Genomic DNA, 24,528 nt, shown 5'->3' on the forward strand with positions numbered 1-24,528 from the left:
ATGTATTATATATATACCTGCTCTGTCGAGCCGAGCGAAACTGTTACCTACCGAACTAACTTTCTACATGTAAATGCTCGTAACAATGTTGCGAGTTCGTAATGTTCCTAGCTAGAATATTATATATAATATGTTATGTATAACATTCGTATACATTTCGATTTCGGAGCTTCTCACGGTCTATAAATATTAAATATTTATTCGATACACGCGTTCCGTATACGTATACGTTTATATACGCATACACATATGTATATGTATACGTTATTGCCACATATACGTATACGTGTTTAATCTTACCACGTAAAGTACATTCCGTGATTATTAGGCCGCATCGATTCTAAGTATGCATTGAAATTCCAAAGATGACCTCGGGAGCAAATATAGGAGCGGAAAAATCGTTGGAAAATGCAAATTGATCAGCGTGGTGATTTATACGAAGCGAAAGGATGGGAACCAGGTATCGTGAAGAAATTTTCAAAATCGCTGAGAACGACACAACGGAGAAAGAACAATGAATGTTCATCGAATATTCGACTGAAGGAAATTCGCGTCTCGCAAACAGAAAGCATCTATGCCCGATGAAAACTGATATAGAAATAAACGGCTACCTATTCGATCGTCCATCGACTACGATGCCTGATCATTTTGAAAGGTGATCGAACGTAAAGGCAAACGCTGTTCGATATACACCAATCGATTGCGCTTAAACCCAGATCTAACACGGACGATTATCTCTGTTATTACGCAACCGTCGTTTTCGCATTATGTCGGCTTTCGTTTAATCAAATTTTATATGTAATTAAAAGTAAACATTATACCCGGGGTATATGGCATCGCGTTACGTGTCCGCAATTTCTGGAAGGATTCGTCGTTTTAGGTGAGCATGAGGGAGATTTGACGGGCGGGGCGGACGGTTGAATAGTGAAATTTTCCCCGTATAAAAATCGATTTTATTAACAACTAAGAAACCGAATAACGGAACACTAAAATGCAGAGACTATTACATATAAATTAGATTTAAACTTCAAAAACGTCATTCGCAAATGTATATTAGGGCAAATTAGTTTGCTCAATCAATATTACCATGAATAAATCTGGATGTTTTACCATCCATTTTAAACAAGTGTACATTATGAACTGTGGTAAATGTCGTGCGATTTGTACGTATGTTGTGTATTATACATATGTATGTTCGTATTATACGTATACAAATGGATGTACACATGGTAGTACGCGTACGCATATACATGTACATGTACACAGCGAATTGTACATATACATCGTACACATCATTGTACGAAAGAAAATGAAGCTTAAGGTTCCATTTATTGAATTATACGTATATGCCCTATATTATTGATCGAGCAACTGCACGATTTAAGCGTAATTCTGGACGCTTTCACAGTTTTCAATATACAAAATAATGATGGTTTATTGTTCAACTAAATAGAAAATTTATATGCATGTAATGCCATAAATACAATCCGCCGATACCAGTATTTTCAGTAATACGGTCTCCGGGGATTATTCTGGAAAGAGAAGAAAAAGCAAATTTCATCATTTTGAGTTTAGAAAGTCAGACTTTGTATTTTCAACGATACAAAAAAAAAAAGAAAAAAAAAACATTTGCGTATGAAAAATGGTTACCAAAGGATTAGGCCTAAATCTGTATGCCAGCATCATTCGTTTTCTATAGGCATCGAACTCGTCGTCGTCTCTGGATACACCGTCCGGTCTTTCCGATCCTAAGCCAGCACTATCGAATCGATTAGTGGCCCTATACGGATACAACGATTATTTTCATTTCGAAGAGATAAATCTCATGTACGATACTACCGTATCGATAGCGATATCAAGGGCAGAAAAAAAAGGATAAATTATGCGTGTGATATTATAGAACGTGAAAGTATAAAATGCTTACTTATTGACAGGTTCGATACGACCATTGCCCTCGCTACCCAAGCCTTGCCCCTCGCTCCAACCTAGTTTCTGCAACATCTGAAATCCTGTGCGAAACGAAAACATTGTCTTCAAAGAGAATTTTATAAACTTTGAATCGTAAACTTTTCGACGAAGGTCTGTCTCGTTTTGGATGATTTAGAAGATCATGTTTAACGATTAAAAGATATTCGGAAAGTTTCAACAAAAGTTATTACAGATTCTATACCTATATTATCTTCTTTCAGCTTGTACTCTTTATAGTCGCTAAGATCAGGTTCTTTTCCTTGCTTGACCGCGTTGTATTGTTCCAAGAATTTCTTAAGTTCGTCCGGCGGTAAAAAGTCACCGATATGATGTTTTCCTTCCGCTTGGGCCGTCAGTTCTTCCGCCCACATTTGAGTGGCTTCCATTTCGGCGGATCTAAGTTTATGTTCCCAAGTGCCACCTTCGGTTTCTTCGTCGCTATCGTATTCGTATTTATGCTTCCCCTGTGCCTCCAAACGTTTTAATTCTTCCCTTTTTCTCAACAAATTTTGATAGAGCAGATTTATCTAAACCAGAGAAACAGTCGTCACGGCGGATTCAACGGTGATTCTTTTTATGAACAATGCTGAATTAATTCTATGATTAATCGTAAGCTTGATAGTTAATCGTGCCCGCTGACCTTATAATGATCCTCCGCTTTTTTCCATTGTTCCTCGGTGAGATCCAACGTGCCGAATGTTTGCCGAGCGTACTGTATCAAAGCTGGATCGTTTCTTGAAATTTTGGTTAACATGGGATTTTTAGCTTTGGCATGTTGCATCTTTGACGATGGTATTATCACAGCTGGTTGCCCGATTTGTCCAGGAATCGCAATACCTGGTTGCGAAAGACCCCCACTGTTTTGTTTCTGCACAGATAATGTGTTGATTTCCGCTATCGACACTTTATTGTCCGGGTCACCCCAACGACTACGTCTTTTCCGTTTACGTTCTTCTTTGTTCTCCTCCTTTGATCGATCTATAGAATTACCATTAAATCCTTTGTCTGTTTTCAATCCTTACTATTTTCTATTTGCAATCTCCTAACTTGTGTACAGAAGAATAGACCGATGTCACACTCACCTTGCATCGAGAAAACATGTTTGTTCGCATGAATATGTTCGCTGTCGTCGTTATCGCTGAGTGCTTCTTCCGGACAATACGGTTCAGCACCGCTGTCTTTCTGTTCCTTGGTCGACTTTTCAGCACGAAACTTGGCCACTAAGCCCCTGTACTGCAGGTACGCTGCACTTTGCTTTTGGTGCAGAAACCTTGATTAAAACAGTACTTAAGACTCTGGCAAGTAACGTGTTCTCCTAAATTATATTCCTTTCTATAAGGAGAGGAATTGAAAGAGAGAAACGAAGAAAAGTGGTACAAGCAAGAAAATATAATACGAGAAAGATTCCTATTACTTGTAACGAAGCAAAAGGATAGCGGTTCGATTGGAATTAAATTCCAAGAGATGTTAACCGCATGAAAAACATTTTTCGAGCAAATCAATTGACGTAGTTTGGTTCAGAGGGAAAAAAAAATTTCGTTATTATAAATTTAATAAAATTTACGTTTATCCGTATTGTTCATCTAGACACTATTTGTGCTGTTATTGCTACTGTTACTGCTATCACTATTGCTAATTAGTATTGCTACTACTACTTCTACTACTTCTACTACTACTACTACTACTACTACTACTACTACTACTACTACTACTACTACTACGACTACTACTACTACTACTACTACTACTACTACTACTACTACTACTACTACCACTACTACTACTACTACTATCACTACCACTACCACTACTGAGCCTACTATTACTATTATTATTGCTACTACTATTGAGATATATGTATCTGTTGCATAAAACATATACACATATCTGTCGTGTGAAATAGGTAAATTTGGGGAATAATGTTGAAAAAACAATATGCAGGTTTTAATAGGAGGGAAGCTCGCAACGCGACGCGTTAATACACGAGACGGGGACCAGTGAGGACAGTAGTTACCATAATTTAGGATCTTGTGCATTCTTCTCTCGCGCTTCCTGCTCGATTTCATCTCCACAATCAGCGACGATGCGTGCCAGCTGCTCAGCCTCTACGGGACACACTTAGAAACCTCTGTCAGACACGCGTAACAACGCTAATACTTAAATTTTTGTGTGTTTTTGTGGCGTAGAACGATATATATATGTCTACACAGATGTTCCGCAAGTATGCTTTTGGCATATCTCGTGTTTACCCGTGTGTCTATTATTCGGCGCATCGCGCGTGTGTCATAAGCGTATACGATCATACGCAAACTATGGCTCTATACGATTTTATTATTGATTGTTCGAGCAAGAGAGATTATTCTAGTGTTGACGAATAAATCAAAATCCCGTTAATTAAAAACCGACACGCGGCGATACGTCGAAATAAATAATTAGATTACTAGAAGATAATCGACATATCGTACCTAGCTGTTCGGTAGCTTGAAGACCAGACAATGGCCTTGCCGGTGGTGGCACTTGAATATTAGGCGGTCCCATAGGTACCTGAGCGACTTGATTGGGAAGAGGATAGCTCGTTGACATTAAAGGAGGAAGTGGACCAGCACTTTGCATAATGGGTGGTGGTGGCACGTTCGGGGGTGGAATATTTAAATTTGGTGGGGGAACTGAATTTATACTCGACGGTACATTATGAACTGGGGGTGGTGGAGTCGACATCATCACGGATGGTATCACATTTGGCGGGGGAATATTGGGTACGTTGGATGCATTCGGTACGGTGACTACGATCGTCTGCGAAGGTGGGATGGTCATCATATTTGGCGGTATTTCCGTCAACGTTGATAACAGATTGGGTGGAGGAATATTTGGAGGTGGTAGATTCGTAGGTTGTAAAGTAGAGGGTCGTAGTACACCGCATTGACGCCCACATGAGATTATATGCTGTTGCGTGCCCGATACCGCTGCTGACGTTGATAATATCGAGGCTGACGAAGTCGCCGTTGACGATGACGACGGTGGTAACGGTGGTGGTGGCGGTGGTGGTGGCGGTGGTGGTGGAGGTGGTGGTGGTGGTGGTTGTTGTAATAATGATGAAGTCGAACACGTGGATGAGGAGGAAGATGAACCCGAATTGGAACATGTAGAAGATGACGATAACGATGACGCCGCCGACGATGGTAGTAACGATGCGGATGTAGAAAGTGTAGGCGGTGGTAAATTTTGTAGATTAGGTTGTATCGTCCGAGAAATGTGAATATTCGGCGGAGGCACATTGGTATTTGCGTGTATAGTTTGTACAGAGGAGTGTGATGATGCGTGTAATGCATGCGACGACATCTGCAATCTACTATCTCCAGATCGATCGTCCAGTCCAGGATAGGAGTTGACCAAATTCTTCGGAGGAAGCATTTTTGATAAGTTTGGAGGAGGAATGTTGGTTATGATGTTTCTTATATTAGGCGGAGGTACGTTTGTCAGATGCATCACAGTTTGAGACGCAAGAGGAGGCACGAGAGACGAATTTCCATTTCTGGGAAAATACTGTTGCTGATTGTGTTGCATGCGCTGTCCATTGGAAGGTAATTGGTTGAAATTACGTCGAGCTTCCGGGCTTTGCGACGACGCGTGTCTGGTAGGAGATGGACTCGAAGACGAACTATGTCTCTTATCGGAGCTTCTTTCCCATCTAGAATCGACTCTTTTACGGTCTCTCCTATTTTCACAGTCCCTGCTCGTGTCGTTGGTCTTCTTTCTTTCCTTATCCTGCATAGTCTCCGAGTACTTGTCTTCTCTTTTCTCTTCAGATTTCAAAGGAAATATCGACTCCGTTTTTGCTGTTCCTTTGTTACTCGCGATTCTTTTAAATTGATCTAAAAAACTGCCGTCGTTGGCAAATAGATTAATCGTTTGCGACACGGCTGGTTTCTCTTCTTGTTTCCTGCAACAGGTTTCTCGTTTTTTTTTTATGGAAACAGCACAATAACATTTGAAAATAATAAATGTTCCCGACTGTTGTTTTTAACGATAATAATGCTTGCATAACGTAAAGTTTTGCAAAATCATTTTCTCGTAGATACTAATGTCGCAACATGTGTTCAACATTTGAATTGGTTGAGTCGGTTGAGTTTATTGAAATTAATTAAATAATAACAAGCGACGAATTGTGAAAACATGATCGTTTTCAAGACATATACTTTACGAAAATGTTTCTTTAGAACAACATAACACGTAAACAATATGAAACGACTACTCACTTGGCAGTATTAGCTTTAATTGTTCTTGAATTCGGAATTAGAGCATTGCCCTTTTTCAAATTTTCCACAGCTTCTTTCGCTTTCTGTTCTTGCATTTTAGCTTGTATCTCTAGTTTCTTCTGCTGAATAATTTGTTCTTGTTTCGACATTTGCGCGAAACGTTCATTTCGAGATGTTTTCGAAACAAACGGATCAGAACCTTTTACACCACGATACGCCATGTTTGTTGTGTCGCAGACGACTCTCTAGCGAGTTCCATACATATTCCCATTGAAAGTTGAGCAACTTGAAGCCGAAAAATGCCTAACTCCGACAACTTGTGGTCTATCTACATATATGAAGTTCGACGGACAACGGGACTGCATGAGTTGTACATACAAAGTTACATATTTATCCACTCCAACGAACAATCACAGAAACAAGAAACAACCACAGAGTTCGTGAAAAATAACCGATATGAGAGGCTCTCTTTCACTGCGATATCCAATAGCATAAAAAATTCTGATCCAAGTATTTACATACATATATTTCGTACAATAGGGTATCAAAGCGTATGTATGTAATACTTGTAATACACAATGCAAACAGTGACAAGTACAAGTGCAAGAATCAGTTATTGCGAGAATTTGCTTGTTAGCGCCATCAACGTCGAAATACTGAATTCACTACATATATGAGCGCATAGAATGTAGATACGTAGATGTTTGTACATATGTTATAGAGACATTTTCAGATAATTTTTTTTTTTTGACAAAGATAAAATCGTCTAGGTGACGTCGGATATATTATGCTAGTTTCTACGTATATACAGTAACGGGCTCCTGTACGTTTTCCTTACTCTTTAAGCTGGCGTGCACATCCCTATCATTTTATTATGCATATCCAATCCGCAGTGAATTCTCAATCAGAGCAAAGAAAATTGCTATATCGACCCTCGCTAAAGGATCAAGCTGCAATTTCGAAAGAGTGACACACCGATGTTTCAAACAGAGCGCTCAGATGCCCGACCGCTTTACGACTTTCTTCCAAGAAAGCAGGAGTGAGAGAATTACCCGTCAAAAGTGGGATTGGATGATGCTAATGAATTTTCATTAGAAATCTATTGGAATCATCCAATCCTATTTGTGAGGTCTCCTTTTCATCACTTAGAGCAGATTTCGAGTAGAATCTCTGACACCATTGGATACACTGGACACCAATGGATGTGTCGGCCTTGAGTGGAAATTTCAAGAATGGTTAGGCATCTGAGCTCTAGTTGCAAATATGTTACGTAAACTGTTTTATCTCATCAAGGATGACGCATAAGTCATGGTTTCTCACCGTGCGATCGTCGATCGGTTACAGTAACCAGTAACAATCGGACCACAATGCTGTGAAATTATTTCTCCTTTCTTTAGCTTTTTATTTTTTATACATTGTGATAATATTAGTATCGCATTTTGTAGCAATAAATTTATTTCAAATGTTACAAATAGTAATGTTCAATATACACACTGCCCATATCAGATACGTTTCATTGATCGGTTCGAGAACTGGATCATACTTCTTCGTACATGTACAATATTTCTGGGTTTAACACATTGAGAACCTTGGAGAAACTGATAAATGAAACTTTAACCCTTTACTGTCCTATTTCAATCCAGTAATTGTTCTTAATTCGATTATGAAATTACAAATGGAAGCACGATTAAATTATGACAAATTCTGAAATAAAAGTGTGGAAACATTTTAAACCGCGGAGGGTTAAGAATTGACATTTATCGATTTTTCTTATCTTCTTTGAATCTACAAATTGACTAAAATTATTCTGTTAAGCACATTTCCGTCTCAAGGTATTAACATCTAAGTTTTGTCGAAGAGGAAGCAGTTGTAAGATAATAACATCTAACAAGAGAGAAAATAGAATATAAAATTTCGATTAACACGATTTTATGAAAGCAAAGAAAAGATCAACGATCCTATTTCCATAATTCTCTTATGGGTATATAAAATATTCATGTAATCTACAAATTGATGGATTAGTTTCAACAATAATTGAATGTATCGTACTGCAATAATTACGAAAATCTATTGAAAACTGTGCAACGTAAGGATTAGATAAAATAATATTTGCTGTGCTGTTGCTGTAGTTGTAAGTGATATTGCTAAATCAGTTACGTTTTTCTATAGTGTTTTACTATTCTGCATCGAATATATTTGCAGTATAATACTGTTGTTGTCGCAATAAACGCATTTATATAATTGTACATAGAAAATGCGTGAACCGCTTAGCATACAGGAAGACAAGTTAGTAGAGCTACGAATTAAAACGCACCATTCGACAAATAGGTATCGAGGAGAATTCAGTTTTCGCAAACTGTATCGTTCGAATGTTACATGCTATACATTTAAATGAACAGAAATGCTAATTCCGGGAACCCTTATAATACCAGTCCCTAAGATTTCAAATATGAGTATTTCTACATATAAATGATTTATATATTGGATAAATCGAATATGCGACATATTTTACAAATTTTCCTTTAGCTTTATGACTATCGTCGCCTTTACGCTGTTTCCACCACCAAACGTAATTACCCGACGTATTAATAATTGAAGCAAACTTTGCGCAAGAATAACAAGAAAAAAGAGGAAAATTATTTAAAACGTTAAAGAGTTCAAATTATTGTTCAGTTTGTTCTCTCCCTCCCTGCCTCTATTATTATATACTTATTCAATTGTTCCTTCACAGTCTAGTATTTTCTGAAATTTGCTGAAAATTCTCAAAGAATAATAGAATGTTCTATCGTATAGTATAACAGAGATCTGGTTTGCTATATCGTATTTTGTATTATAGAATAACTAGTAGTACACAGTTATTATGTGCAAAAGATTTGTTTACATGATTTCGGAAAGAGAAAACGGTAGCATATACGTCGATAGATGTACGTATATGCGTATGTGTACATATAAGAGACGATACGGACGAATATAATACATTTTGGAACAGTATCGTAGCTATTGTTGCTAATAATGCCAGAAAAGTTAGCAATGATATCAAAACATATATATATATATATATGAAATGATTTCAAAAGAAGAAAGAAGCGACGAAGTTGAGTCTCTTTGGGTCACTATGACTCAATTAATAGCTAAAACGATACAGAACTCCTTCAGGGTTGTCCAGACCGTCACGGTTGCACGAAAACCGTTATGCGTTTCGTGCAATCATGCTGGGATATAAGCAAGTATTATACTCGACCGTGTATGAGACGCGAGAAAATTTGATTAGTAGGACAGAGAGAATTACACTTTTTGTGCTGATCAATTACCTTTTTTGTCAACTTTGTAAGCGTTTGTATCGCAGAGAAAAAATAACTATTTTTAAGTTGATTCAGTGTCAAGCAATTTCTCTTCATCCCCGAATAGAGATCCGTCGTCCGATAGCTGATTCGGTTCGATGGATTCTTCGTGTTTTCTTTGATCTCGGATCTTTTTGTGTGATCGTTTGATAGACGTTTCTTGTAACAATTTTATATAATTTTTCGTTTTCAAACAATTCGGTGGTGTGACATTTTGAAGTGCGATCTCCGCGACATTCGTGTTCGACGCGGCCTGTTTACTTGCGCCAATACAACTCGAACCTTGCACATTATCGTCTTCGTTTGATGTTGAATCGTTGCGCATACCGTTTCCATCGCAGTCCGATTGCGAAAGCTTAAAATTCTCAAAAGAATCGTTTCCGATCTCGGTCGATAAATTCTGCCAATTCCCTTTCTCAACTGCACTATTTTCAATCGGATTAAAACTCAGTTTTCGCGAATTGCTGCCACGTTTATTCTTTCTGTGAGATTTCTTTATGGAATCTAAATTCAGATACAATTCTGCGGTTGACATGTTTTTAGGTGTCGACCTGCCAGTTCTATCGTTCGGATCATGATCTTGTGCCTCCAATCTCTCGGATTCGTTAGAGTTTGTGGCTATCGATTGGCGTTCGGTCGATGGCTCGCAATGCTCTCGAATGTTTAGAATCGGTGTTAAACATCTCGATAAGTTGACGTTTGCGAGGTCTGCCTCGGAATATTTATCTTTGCCAGACGGTAAATCGTAGAAATGCGAATACCCTTTGGAATTCGAAGCGATTAATGACCGTTTTCTTTTCAGTGGAGTGAAAATTTGAAATTCCTTTTGAAATATGTCGCAGTCTTGCAATTCTGAATCGCACGACACGCTGGTATCGTGTTCCAAGAATTCGTCCAATGGAATTTTTCTTTTACTCGGAGACAACTTATCCGAGGATACGTCCAACGAACAACTAGAATCGGTAAGATTTGCCACTTCTTGTACTCCAACATCAACGTCAACGTCAACGTCAACGTCAACGTCAACGTCAACGTCAACGTCAACGCCAACGCCAACGCCAACGCCAACGCCAACGCCAACGTCAACGTCAACGTCAACATTGACGTCAACGTCCGATTCTGGAGTTTTACTGTATCTAGCAGAGTCCATTTCTTCGTTAAAATACTCTTGCCGTTTTTGAAAACCAGACAGTATGTTGGCATGCTTATCTTTCTTATGCGATTTTTTCACGGAACTAAATTGTGAGAGTAACAATCTACTAGAATTCACTTTTTCGGGAGTGCATGCTCGTTCCGATATCTCAGAACAACTTTCTTCCGTAAATACTAATTTATCCTCTACAATGTCTACATTCGGTTTGGTGATAGTTTCTCTATAGGTTACATTTTCCCCCTTGACTGCTTCCACTTTATGTTGTGGAATTTTTATACCATATAATTTCGTTTGATTTGTTTCTTTACTCTTTTTGTAAGATCTTTTAATAAAATGGTCGGCATCCTTTCGTAAAAAATGTATACTATTCTGTGAAGTAACCGACGTATCAGATTCTAAAACAGCATCTGCCGTTACCTCTGGTACCACAGTTTCTGAAATATTTTTTGCGCTTTCATGCGACGTTGTTTCTTTGACATCGCGTTCATGAAAGTTAGTCAAAGGAACGATGATGTCGCAGTTCGTTATGCGACTCGACTCTTCTCCAAATTTTGATTCTTCCGTATAGTCGAACAACGAACCAGTATCTGAGATATCATTTTCGGAATGATCCAGCGATAATCGTTCCATATGCGGTTTGCTTGAATCTGGAAAACTGTTTGTAAGTTGCATTACACAATATCCACTTCGTCTTGATGATTTTTCCTACATGAGAAATTGTCAAATTAAAAAGGTTTCGAAATAAACGAGCAAATTGAAAGAATAATCTGAAGCGAAACGTAAATGTTACAGTTCACAGAAGTTAGACTGACCTTTTTATGACTTCTTTTGATAGCGCTCATACTGTCGGGGATTATAGTAATTACATTTTCAGGTGTTTGAGGTCTATCGTCGTCGTCATCCTCGTGAAATTCGTGAAATAAATTTCTCGACGTATTCGTCATAGAACTATCGAAACGTTTCGAATTGCCTTGAACACATTTCGATGTCTGCGAAACAGGTGTCGTTCCGTTAACGTGAACAATATCAGCGATAGTTTCTTTCAGCCGTCCACGTAATAATGGCGTAGAATTGACAGAAAACAAAGATTTTGTATTCGACTTCGCATTGGGTGTAGAATAGTGTAAGGTTTCTCGTTCTATTGCGCGTCGTCGCAGTGGTGTTTCATTTTGATTTTCATCAATGGAATCGGACGAACTCGGCGCAAAGCTATTATTTGCACAGTCGTCTGGGTCTTTAACCAAGTCGGAAAGCTTGTTCGAAGCAGACAAAGAACTCGACCTCGAAGCTTGTTGTGTACATTTCTTCGCACAAGAAAATCTTTTCGGGCTTGGAGTCAAATTAAAATTTAATGATTTCTTTATTTTTGTTTTTCCATAATGCGACAGATTCGTGTGAAAATTTAAAGCTTTCATTATTTTGGAGGATCTGGACATACGTTTGTCCTCTTCGAAAGAACTGTTCTCTGGACTAGATCCGCACACATTTTTATCAGAATTTAGCGATCTACTCATATTATATCGAACAAAATGTTTATTCCTACGTGGTACAGATTTGCTGCACGATACATATGTATGTTTTCTTGCGAATCTGTTCCGTTCTAATGGACTCCAAGGCAGATAATGTTTTTTTTGTTCCATTTCTATACTACTAACGTTGTAATTTCCCTTCATTTTATCGTCAGTCATTCTCATAACTATTAGGCGATCGTTGCAAATGCTTGTTCTGTTTTAGATATAAAAATTAAAGAATATACAGAATATGCTATCTTTATCGTAACTAGGTAAAAGACTCTCGATCACTTTGAAATATTTATATGTACAGATTGAGTTGACGTAATAAATTCCATAACTCGATTCAAATATATTAAACATAAGTTACTTTTTATGTTCCCATAAAATATGCAAACATGGTTTCATCTTTACGACACTGTAACAAAACAAGGAAAAACATGTTAAATATGTTATTGTGTTTTATCATACCATTAGCATTTTCATAAAACAATGATAATAAATAATTTCTGAAATTCATAAAGTTTTCGTTTCGCAAATTCGATGAAATATTATGTACATAAACATGTGATTAATTTATAAATTAGTACTTATCCTATTTTCACATATGTATGTATATAGTTATGAAAATATTTATAGTAGTTATATATATGAATGTATCGATACAAAAGGTACACACAACTCGGTAAAATGAGTGTACGTTGGAGAATTAAGGAAAATATCGTGAAAATAAATTGAATGTTGTTAATAGGAAAACAATAAAATTAGAATGCTATTGACTTACAGGTTTAAACAATGAATCCTTCCGTCACAATATTAGCTACTTAGTCGCCGTGACTACAAACACGAATCATCGAACATTAGAGGCTTCTTGTGGCTATGTTATGTAGTCCTTTTTCTCCGTGTACATATGGATGCACAAATGCAAGATGCTTATGCAAATTGTATATCTACACTCTACACGTTTAAATCACAAAACTGCAATTTTTAAAGTAGCAGTATTAGAAAAACACAACTAAATTTATATACCTTCGTATCTTTTAAACTACATACACATTGAAAATGTACACGCGATTCATCATGGCTTCTTCGCTCGATTTTTACAAGCGTCCCAAGCAGTTCCAATATTTCCAAGGGTTCCAAGTCCGACACGTTATATATGTATGTATTGTACATTAACACGTGTGTACGTGCATTTGGAATCTTTTTAACCTTCAATAACGTAACCAACAGATGGCATACCAACCTATTAAAAAATGATCATACACAACGTATGCTACGTGTCAAATGCATGTACAACATGCACACTATATGTATATCCATAGGTAGATTAAAAAATATTAACTTATGTGCTTGAACTATTCAAACTGTCGAAAAATATTTAATGCTTATTATTACGTTACTTATCAATACGCGATCGTTTAAAAACTAAGTCTAATGACATATGTATCTATGTATGTACAAAAAAATAAAGATAAAGTGCATTACGTGCACATACCGCATGATTCTACATTGTGCATCTCCGAATGGTGTTGGGCAATCAAGTTTAGCTAATATCAATTACATATGGGCTTTCTGTCTAGGACTAGAGTTTGGAAAGGTCTAAGTCCTATTCTAACCTAATCCCCTTGCCATTTTGATGTAGCGCCCAGCATTGCCGATAGTTCATAAATTTAGGCACATTAATGACAATTAATGGCAATTAATACATAATATGTACACGTGTTTGCATGTATGTACTACAGAAATACCTATGTGTTTACATTCTCCCTATTACTAGCTGCGGCAATGGGACAGTCAATAAGAGAGGGAATGTAAACATAAAGCTGCCTTCTTGTCGCGTGAGGACTACCTACGCCTATCATATCCGTTATTCTTACGTCTATGGTAACGTTCGTTCAAGTCAGTTCAGCCAGTTCAGCATATGATGCGTCATGTGACGCGGCACGTTTAACTTAAATTCCCGGAGTAACAACTCATAATAAAATAACATAATTTTTTTAATTTTAATATTTTAATTTTAACGTCAAATCGATTATTTTTCCTATGAATTCCTGTAAAAATTTCGTATGTATTCTTATTCGGATAAATTTTTATCTCGAATTGTATTTGTTTTTTTTTCTCGATCATCTCCAATTCTCTTTCTAAAGCAACTGCGCGGACCTGGATGAGCATTAAAATGATGGCGATAAAACGGCTTACATCTAAGCCGATTGCCCTCGCCTTGGATTACTATGGCTATACTTGTACATAGCTTCATAGGATTCTCGACCACATCATCCGGCGTATTTGCGAACGATGCTCAGTGCACATTGAGATATGTTTCGAATGCATATGTTTGTAGGGAATTGTTTCGTCAAGTTGAGCAGGATGAAATCCAGCTAATTATTATAAACTTCATATTTTTTTTAATGCATTAATGCCATTTTTAAAATGCCGTATTCTGCATGAATAAATTCGATAATGGAGATTTTAATACTATTTTCGTAAACGAAGTGTACATTTATTCCGTAGAGAGTTGTATGGCTGTTTAAAGAAAAAATGAAAATCTATCGGCGATAAATCGGGTGGATGTTGCAAAATTTCATACTGTTTTATTCATTCATTCAATTCCGATACTGTTTCTTGCGACTTCTTGACATAACTCCTTATTTTCCGAACAAGTAGCATACATGTATTTATTACTTAGTTCATTACTTTAGTTATCAAACTTTAGATATAAATTTACAAAGCTCTTTCATTCCTCTCACCCTAAAACTGAAATTATTCAATTGTTGGATAAATTTTAAAAATTTTATTGAATTGTGCCTATTTTTAAGTTTTTTTTTTTATATATCTAAATATGCAAATGTATACAAATTATAGGTTACGTTTTAGGTATATACAAAATATGTACACATGTATCAACAAAATACATGATAATACACGTGGTACTGTTCAAAGTACCATTTTCATTATCTCTATCTTTCTCTAAAAATACGCATTGGTATAAACAACCGCTATCTAAATATGTAATATATGTATATACAAATTTATATATTTCGAAGATAAGATCTGATGAACATTAACATTAGTTGTGTAATGTGAACGGATCAACTATCGATAATACCGTAGTAACCGTAGAACATCACAGTATAGCAGGACAGCTCTCTTTTCGATTGTTACTATCTAACGTGTAATGGACTAAACGTAATCAAATGTTGAGGTGAATTCAGCTATTAACCTATTAAATTGTTTCACGAGACGAATAATTTCTTAATCTAATTAATGTACGTAACGATTTTTAATATTTAATGTTGACAATTTGAAGAGTGATAACGGGCATCGTAAATTCGATCAATTATAATAGTTTTTGTAAAGTTGACGACAATAAAAATATTTCTGGAATATTTACATTAATTTATACGAAATATACAACAGTTTCTTTTTCAAGGAAATTTGATCGATACTGTGGTACGAGATCGTTTGAATTCATTGGAATAGAAAAACAGGGTATAATCGAAGCGAATGATACTATACTTGTATGTATAGATTATCATCGAATTTTACAAGCTTCGATACGACGTTAAACATGTCTGACATGAAAACTGACGATGTATTCAGCGTTTGTTCGCTGAACGGAAATAGCAAACGGGTCCGTTGGATGAAACGTAAATGCAACTAATCGCCTTGCAGCTGTTGGTGTTGTACGGCCCAACATTCCCGCGTACATTCGAAACTTCAAAAGACCAGAATCGCGAGCGTAAAATCTGTGTAACAAATACGTGTGAACATTATCTAACAGTTTAGCGAACACACAGGTTACTTATGGGCACGCTTCTCAAATGAGCGATCACAATAAGCACATTCGACATCTATAATTTATAATTGTAATACTATTGTGAAATCTTAATTTTGATACTGTAGAAAGTTCAAAATTGATACCGTATAGGATGTTCTCCGCAAGCTTTAGGTCGCTCCATCATCGATACCCATTTATCGTCGTAACAAAATAATGATAAATCTAGGTACGGAGAACTAGAGTAAGACTGTGCGCATATCGGTAATTGAGCAAGTAGTCTTTTTGTAGCTTCCGTAACACCGCCATATCTAGCACTCACTATCGTTTGTTTGAATCTTTGCTGTAATAATCTGCAACAAAGCAAAAGATTAAATTGGAAATGACTCAATAAAGTATGACGATTTATACATCCAAAACGGTGTAAACAGGTTGAAATTTTCAACTAATTTAGTCGCTACTAGTACGTTGCTATACCTTGCGTATATATTATTAGATGGTGAACACATGTATTGACAGTCTGTACTCATTCTAGCATTTCTGAAGAAATCGCTAAAATTCTCAAATTGCGTCAACAACTGTGTAGACGCGTTATCATATGCAGCCAATATCTTAGCTGTTACCATGTCGTAAACTACCAAAAGAGCAGGTTGTGCGTTCGGTTCGTTTGCTTGAAGCGTTGCTACCTCTTCGCTTGCAAATCTTACAAGGATATGATTCGTATCTAATAATTGCATCTTCCACATGCGTAACGCGTTCAACTAGAATTTCGAACAACAGATTTTATAAAGAGTTAAGGCGCGTGTCCATCTGAGAGTTCCTCGCATGATTTGCTGCTCTCGCGAATTCCTCTCAAATTGTGCATCCATTTCAGAGCAGCACTTCGGATAATTATTCTTTCTCACATAATTTTTTTGTCTAATCAACTACAATGGTAATATAAGTATTACCGCTAACGATAAAACGTGACGACAACGCGACTCGCGGAGAACTACTCTCATAATCATAATACGAACCGGATTCGTATCGTCAGAGTAGCTCTCCGAGAGTGACTTTATTGTGTTTCCAGAGCAGCTCAAGCCTACAGAGCAATTCTTGAGAGTTTTACTCTCATATGCACATCCTGTCTTTACAGCGAATGTAGTATGCTATTTGAAAATTTGATAGGATACCTGATCGAAATATTGATAAAAACGTCTCAATTCGTAAGGATCTTTTGTTGTGTCGCTAATGTATGCTGCTCTTTTGTATAGATAAACCAATAACTTGTGTTTGAGACTGTTTATTGTAATGTCTCTAAATGGACGGCAATTTACTCCTGGACAAGCACTTGTAACCAAATATGCGTCATCTTCTAAACAGAATCTGTTGTAAATTAAAAACAACTTGTAAGGATACAGTGAAATTATTGTATCTACCAGCAGTCATTGAAAGACATCGTATACAATACCTTCCTATTGTCCTGACATTTATGAACATTCCATCGAGAATTTGAAATATGTGAATAGTTTGATGTTGTACCGATAAAACTGCTAATATATCTTTATACAAATAAAGACCTATAAAATAAAATGTATTCCTATCAGTTGATTTATTAAATACTTTGAGCATAGAATTTTCTACTACTACTTAATCAGAGATCTATACCTTGATTGTGTGATAAGTATATTTTGTCTACTTTAAAATGTCTAGTATCACATAACTTTCCCCCGCGTAAATCAACAAGATGTAAACTATAATCTTCGAGCGGCGATCTAGGATTTGGAGTTAGCGCTTCATTGTTGGAGTAAATCTTGAATCAACAATTTTTGATCATTCGCGTTTCAGCAATTGGTTCTTTAATTACGAGAAAAAGAAAAAGTGAAGGGAGTGACTTACCTGGTAAAAATGGGGCCTTAATTCATCCGGGATGTGAGCAGCGGAACCCACAATTACATATCGACCATCGTCCGTAAATAAACTGCATTCTCTGTTTAATTGTTCGTTACTTTGAACTACGTTTACGATCCATTTTGTCTAGAAATATTATAGTAAATGATTATTAAAACAACGATTGCTTACAAGTTATATGAAAATTCTAATAGAGAACTAGGATCTAATATGCAACGTACCTTGAAGAATCGATTAAAAATATTGCTTCTAATTTGAAAACTGTACTCATCGTTTTTATGACCGATGTATTCACCTTCGCAATTTGCTAACAAATCAGCAGCTGCGGATGCACCACGATATTCATAAACTTCTATAGAAGTTTGATCAGCACTAAAAGCTATTAAATAACGTCCATCGGGGCTAAATTTTCTAAGAAAACAAGGTGGTTTTTCTACATTCATAATAGTAAAATTTGGAAATACGTTTTGATAAAATTGTCTGGCATTGTGTACATGTGTTCCTGGGTAAGGACAACCAAATGTTTCGCGACGTTTCAAACGAACAACAATGTTTTGTGGTCCTATTTTACGAGGTTTTATTGGACAAGGTTCTGTCACATATTCAATCTTTGCCTCCTTTTCGGCCATTCCTTACGACTGTTCCAAATATACATTAAAATATACATTTCACTCAATTCATGTCACTTAATGCACAAATATCTCCACCTTTTCTTACTCAGTCTCTATGAAACCTTTTCATTGTGTTTTTGGTTATGTTGAATGTTGTTTAAAAGGGTTACAATTACGTTCGACGTGCGATGAAAATTCGAAACCACTTTCAAGCTACATACACATTGTATTCGTTGTGTGGAATTTACAGACAGGAAGACAGTAGCACACAGGAGACATTTCCTGCTGTTTGCTATTTCTAACGTTCTAAATTCTAACTTGAATTCTTTCGGGTCTCACCACATCCCATATATCGTATCTCGCAATCGCAATCGCAATCGCAATCGCACAATGGCACAACTTATATGTACATATGTACGTGCAAAGTAGAGACATTCGTTATAATTATCCTTCTTTTTTTTCTGTTGCACGTACGTGCCGTGTCTTATTTTGTATGTACAATATGTCATTAAATACACCATTGCTTACAAGTGCTTATGATATGAAATCACATATAACATACAGCCTTTTGCTTTCCTTTTTGCAATATATGTTTATCAATTATATATGTATTTTCTTTTTATATAGAGATACATTTTTGAGTATAGCTAAATATGTAATATTTGTGTATGTATATACATGCATACAAATCTTATTACTATAGATACCATATGTATACGCATACCTGTAAGATGCAGTTATTGTCGCGTAACAATTAATTTAACCTTTGCGTTTTCTGAAATTTATCAATAGTTTCATCGAAAAGTTTGATCTTATACAATTTTGGAATATTATGTAAATACTATTACGGACATATTCGTTACGCGACAATCCATGTGTATATACATATAATGGTATTCTAGTTGGTACATACACATATTTTATACATTTTTCAAAACATGTAGACAAAATTAAAATTGCATATTATTAAAGACATTTACAATTTTATCGTAATTCCCGTAAATTTCTGCTGTAACAATGTATATGTTACATTTGGGTATATGCAAAATAACATTTTCAAATGATAACAAATTAATATTTCACTGTGTGTGATATGAAACGTTCCTACAGAATCACTATACATATTTATGAAAAACCATTTCCGATAGATTAGTTGTTATACTTACGCACGAACATCGAATAAAATACATTTATTTAGTTTCAATGAACTGTTTACAATTTTGTCGTCTCATTAGCGCCCATCTTACAATAAGTTTAAAAACAAGCGATCTAAATTTATATACGTACGTTTGAAACATTGATAAATACCATATTTAAACGAACAAAATTATCAATTTATAAGGTCACAATACAAGCTATTGTATACAGACATACATACTTTAAAATGATCTAGCTAATATGGCAAACTAAAGAAGCATCTGACCCTGTTGTCATAAATTATAGCTTCAGTCATGTAATATATTATTGATAAAATGAAGCATAAGAAACTGCTGCTCCTAATTGTTAATTACAAAATTTACTACAGATATGTATTCGGTACACGTAAATTGTTCGAAGCGGGCTGTTGTGACCATTATAACTCAACGAAAATGTTTGTTATGTTAATCGTGCGGTACTCTTAATACACGTAACGTATTCTTCTGTAGTAGGAAATTTACGATTACGTTCATAAACAAATTTGACTATTCTTGTAAAACTACTGCAAAGAATGATAGTAGTCCGCGCAAGCGATCGTCAACAATAATATTTCAAATCGACGTAAATAAATATTACATGTTGCCCTACATATTTATACTCAACAATTTTTCTATTTCACATATTTTCGCCCCCTTTAATATATGTATATTTTCCATATAATATGGTATAATAAAGTAAATAGTCTGCAGTGTTTGTCTATGATTTAAACGAAATTTGTTATGCAATTAGATGTGCTTATGATGCACAGAAATTTTCAAGGGAACTGTACAAAATTAAAATTACTAATCTTTACCCACAAAGTCTACACGATACATTTTTCTCATACTTGAATTATATTACAGAGTTTATTTTTGTAAGTAATAGTCAACTATATTATATGTATTAAACATCAAAATTCGAATTTTTATAAGTAAACGCACATGTTTTTAAAAATTTTCGATACGCTTGTTTATGGTATTTATTTTAAATCGTGTTTTGTTTAAAACTGTAATACCCAATGTATAACAGCAACAGAGACATTTTCAATTTGAAACATGTATGCGCACACTCGTAGTAATCCGTACCTTGATATATTTATTCAAAGTAACATATGTAAATTGTAACTTGATAATTCATTATTCTTTATGATTTATATTACATTGTTGATTAAGGTATAAAGCTTGAAATTTATATTAGCATCGGGATACAATATTTACGTGATGTATAAGCATTGCTGAAGTCAACAGTGGCGGAAAATAAATCTGAGGTGAAAAACATGTTTGTGTATGTGTATGCCTGTGTACTTGCGTGTCTTGCTAGGTAAAGAAAATGTCAAGATTGGATAATCAATCTGAACTCGATCTTGTTGAACTGGAGTTACTATCACTGGAGTTACTATTATTCAAAGCTGACGACGACGTCGCCGATGTTCTAGCATTGTTTCTAGATTCGTTTGTGGCCCTAGAATCAAAGAAATACGTTTATATGAAACCTTGGATCGTTTCTGAAAAGATTTCATGACTTTGAAAATAATGCATTTCTTCCTCTACTTCGAGGCCAATATACAAACATTATTTGTAACAAGGCACGAGTGTACCTAAATCGGGCAGATAGACTAGGTCTAACAACATCCTGATTTGCTTCTGCAGTGTTTTGATCTCCTAAGTTTTGTCTACAAATTGGGCAAGTTCCATGCTAAAAGCAAAGAATGAGAACGATTATGAAAATTGCGTAAGCATATTAAATTGCAAGAGAAGAAAGACTTTTTTCAATTATTTGATTCTTACCAGTTCTAACCAAGGTAAAATGCACGGTGCATGATATAGATGCTGGCACGGAAGCTGCCTAACTGGTTCTGAAAGTTTGAAGTCTTCCCAACAAACGGAACACTGCATTTTACTGTCTGTACAGAGAGAACATGTTTAATTAGAAATGTGGATCATTGTTGTCTAAATTTCAAACTTACCAACTTGACTTTGGGTAACGGTCGTGGTTGGTATTTGATCTATTTGTTTCCTTGGTAAAGGTGGTGGGCCAGCAGTTCCATCCAGTTGATTTAACATGTGCGTTACAATTGCATCAAAGCCAGCCTGACCCCAAATATAATCTTGAGGATTTGCATAGACCAGTCTAATATTGAATTTTCATTAGTTTCTTTTCTTCTTTAATAATATTCGAGATGTCAAGGAAAACGGCAAATAATGAGATTCATCCCAGGTGAAGAAACTTTGCAGATCTCCTCTTATCAACATTGTGCCACAAGATTGAACAATACATTGCCATGATAATATTAATAAACAAGCAAACAAATAGTTACAAGATGTGTTAGATATGAACATTTTATATTAAAGATGATAAAATAAATAAAGAAATCGAGGTGATAAAATTCCATCTTGTAAGACTGTATGTATATATACACACACATATATATATATATATATATACATATATGTATATATGTACATAGAAATTACTATCCAGTTCACTCAGGATAATGTTTTATATAATGTTTAACATAATGTATTGCATCGTTGAATTATGTTGTACGAGGGGCACAAGCAACTAACAAAAGTTTCATGTTCTACATACACAGGTGGTTGACTATCTTGTGTTACTGGATATGCCAAACTTGCTTCTGAGAGAGCTTGTAGAAAACTTTGTAGGAACATGTTTAGAGCAGGGTCAATTTGTCTTCCACGACGGCTGTTCAATATAAGAAAAGTTATGTAGCTCTATTTGTTAATTTTTATATTATTTTAGTAATATAAATATTATGTTTCATTGTTATAACAACTACTGTAACTATGTATCAATGTAACTTTGGAATTAAACAAGATCGATAATATTTAAATATGTTATTTACTTGTATTGTGCCAAAAATTTTAAACAATGCGATTGAGATATGTAAAATACAAAGTTTCTCGAGGTAATTTTAGCAGTTAACTAATTTTAAGAGAAATCAATCACATGTGCTTTCGATTAGAAAATATCATATATCTGCACGCGTTCATACTTTCCAAGGGATTATAAATATAACCCACCTGTACGAATGACGATTATCTCGAATAGTTAAATAATTAGTCGAATTGACTGGTACACTATTTCTGTTAGACGTGCTCGATGTTTGACTTCTATCAGGCATTCCTAGCAGGTCTAAAATATCACGTTCTATCAACTATACAAAGAACAATCGATAAAAATTAGGATTGGGAGCCACATTGAACATTAAAATATTAGAAGAATCAATATAGATATTAATAGATATAAGATTCATGTTTACATTATTTAGCAGCGGGTAATCGTGATCATCGTTAACAAGATCCATGCCGCTTGTTGGGCAATTATTGTCATTACCGCTTTGTAATTCTTCTATGAAACCACTTGCGCATCGTGGACACGAATAATCCTAAAACAGAATTCTAATGTCGGTATAGTTTGGCTGAAAATAATCCTAAAACAAAACAAATGTAAAAAGGTGCTAACATTTCTTTGACAAGTACCTATTACATTCGACAGCTACAACATTTTCACAACATATAAATACCAAATGGCTGCAACATTATAGTTAGAGGAAAGAAAAAATTTAACGAGTTGTCTGAAAATAATGTGACCGATCGTTGCGATGATAAAACCGATTGCCTGTTTCGGAGCAAGAAGCGAAAGAAAGATGTGCGCATGATATCGAGTATCGTATGATATCTAGAGAAAATATGTCAAAAGTTGGATAGAAAACTGCATCCAATTAATAGCTGACGACACACAAAATCTATGACCATACTTACGGGTAGTAAATCTTCGATTTCAATGCTGCATTTGTGACAGAAAAATCGGGACGTTGGTGTCCCGTCTACAACGGCTTCCGCCATACTTTATGTATCCTCCTTGCTCTTCTTACCTATTTCTAAATGTATTGTCGCAAACTGCGGTGTTCCGTCACAACTGTTCGTGTACTTGATTGCGTTTAAGCAAATGTCGAACCTGAGCTGGAAAACTACTGATTTTAGATAATACCTTCACATAACACGAGATGGCGTCCGATTAAATTTGTCGATTGCGTATCAACACCTCGTTGTTGCTTCAATTACATGTATGTATATGTACAATTCTTTCAGATCATTTTCACTCTTCTGTCACTAACTTGAAATTTCTTTCTCCATTTACCCGTCGTATTATTTTATTTCTAGTTATTTCACCGTGAATTGTAATTGTGAAATCGTTCCTACAGAACCGTATTTCGCACACGAAAATATGTTTAAGCTAAAAATTTTTTGGCTAATATCATTGAATTAACAAGAACACATATGTATTTCTTGCCAACTCATATTAAAAGCCTTTTATCTTTCATGATACTAAAGGTATCGAACCTGTAGTGTTGTCTTTTTTTATCGATTTTCACGCGTACGCATATTGCAAATTCTAAATATATCGTAACGAAAAGTACGTTTAGTAGGTTAGGTTTGGTCACGCGTTTTTCTCGGTACTTACCAACTTACCAAATGTACATATGTACGTTTACGTGCATATGTAGGAAAGGGCCCAAGCTAGGCTGCGACTTCTGATTGGCAGAATGAAATAACACATGTTAAAAAACCAATCGAAAATCGTGTTCAAACAAGTTGTAACTTGTAACATCGACTACGTAGTACATTGTAACACATACATACATACATACATACATACATACATACATACATACATACATACATGCATGCATGCATACATACGTATGCGTAATTATTTCTTTGTGTAAATGCATAGAAGAAAAAAGAAAAAAAGAAATGCGAATCAAACGAAAGACGCGATCATAAATAAACATACATACACGTAAATAATTCCATGCGTAT

The 24,528-nt window shown here is 35.6% G+C and overlaps 4 protein-coding genes across 10 annotated transcripts; all 4 read right to left on the bottom strand.

The window, feature by feature from the left end:
* Positions 1-930: 930 nt before the first annotated feature.
* On the bottom strand, positions 931-6,844 carry LOC117221926 (uncharacterized). 2 transcript variants are annotated; one of them, XM_033473262.2, is made up of 9 exons: positions 6,225-6,844; positions 4,434-5,908; positions 3,983-4,073; positions 3,051-3,238; positions 2,609-2,946; positions 2,171-2,495; positions 1,925-2,009; positions 1,651-1,780; positions 931-1,532 (listed from the first exon to the last, which is right to left on the bottom strand). In XM_033473262.2, exons 1-9 carry the CDS (start codon positions 6,443-6,445, stop codon positions 1,506-1,508), a joined length of 2,880 nt encoding a protein of 959 aa, XP_033329153.2. In that variant the 5' UTR covers positions 6,446-6,844; the 3' UTR covers positions 931-1,505. The 2 variants fall into 2 exon arrangements, with proteins under 2 accessions (XP_033329153.2, XP_033329152.2); XM_033473261.2 differs by having other exon boundaries at positions 3,983-4,085.
* Positions 6,845-7,661: 817 nt separating this feature from the next.
* Positions 7,662-13,438, bottom strand: LOC117221928 (uncharacterized). Of its 2 annotated transcripts, XM_033473265.2 has the most exons (4): positions 13,283-13,438; positions 13,014-13,207; positions 11,531-12,647; positions 7,662-11,423 (listed from the first exon to the last, which is right to left on the bottom strand). In XM_033473265.2, the coding sequence occupies exons 3-4, from the start codon at positions 12,410-12,412 to the stop codon at positions 9,588-9,590; spliced, it is 2,718 nt and encodes a 905-aa protein (XP_033329156.2). In that variant the 5' UTR covers positions 12,413-12,647; positions 13,014-13,207; positions 13,283-13,438; the 3' UTR covers positions 7,662-9,587. The 2 variants fall into 2 exon arrangements, with proteins under 2 accessions (XP_033329156.2, XP_033329157.2); XM_033473266.2 differs by lacking the exon at positions 13,283-13,438 and having other exon boundaries at positions 13,014-13,276.
* Positions 13,439-14,797: 1,359 nt separating this feature from the next.
* Positions 14,798-19,541, bottom strand: abo (de-etiolated protein 1 abo). Its single transcript, XM_033473243.2, has 8 exons — positions 18,119-19,541; positions 17,886-18,023; positions 17,655-17,799; positions 17,458-17,566; positions 17,180-17,372; positions 16,485-16,768; positions 16,154-16,360; positions 14,798-15,978 (listed from the first exon to the last, which is right to left on the bottom strand). Exons 1-8 carry the CDS (start codon positions 18,524-18,526, stop codon positions 15,795-15,797), a joined length of 1,668 nt encoding a protein of 555 aa, XP_033329134.1. The 5' UTR covers positions 18,527-19,541; the 3' UTR covers positions 14,798-15,794.
* Positions 19,542-19,683: 142 nt separating this feature from the next.
* On the bottom strand, positions 19,684-24,342 carry Iru (E3 ubiquitin-protein ligase Iruka). 5 transcript variants are annotated; one of them, XM_033473247.2, is made up of 9 exons: positions 24,178-24,339; positions 23,467-23,667; positions 22,965-23,090; positions 22,726-22,859; positions 22,274-22,387; positions 21,651-21,814; positions 21,472-21,587; positions 21,255-21,379; positions 19,684-21,145 (listed from the first exon to the last, which is right to left on the bottom strand). In XM_033473247.2, exons 2-9 carry the CDS (start codon positions 23,548-23,550, stop codon positions 21,031-21,033), a joined length of 978 nt encoding a protein of 325 aa, XP_033329138.1. In that variant the 5' UTR covers positions 23,551-23,667; positions 24,178-24,339; the 3' UTR covers positions 19,684-21,030. The 5 variants fall into 5 exon arrangements, with proteins under 5 accessions (XP_033329138.1, XP_033329137.1, XP_033329139.1 ...); XM_033473246.2 differs by having other exon boundaries at positions 24,170-24,339; XM_033473248.2 differs by having other exon boundaries at positions 21,282-21,379; positions 24,170-24,338.
* Positions 24,343-24,528: the final 186 nt, after the last annotated feature.

This window comes from Megalopta genalis, chromosome 4 (assembly GCF_051020955.1).
Source record: "Megalopta genalis isolate 19385.01 chromosome 4, iyMegGena1_principal, whole genome shotgun sequence".
Lineage (NCBI taxonomy): Eukaryota > Metazoa > Arthropoda > Insecta > Hymenoptera > Halictidae > Megalopta > Megalopta genalis.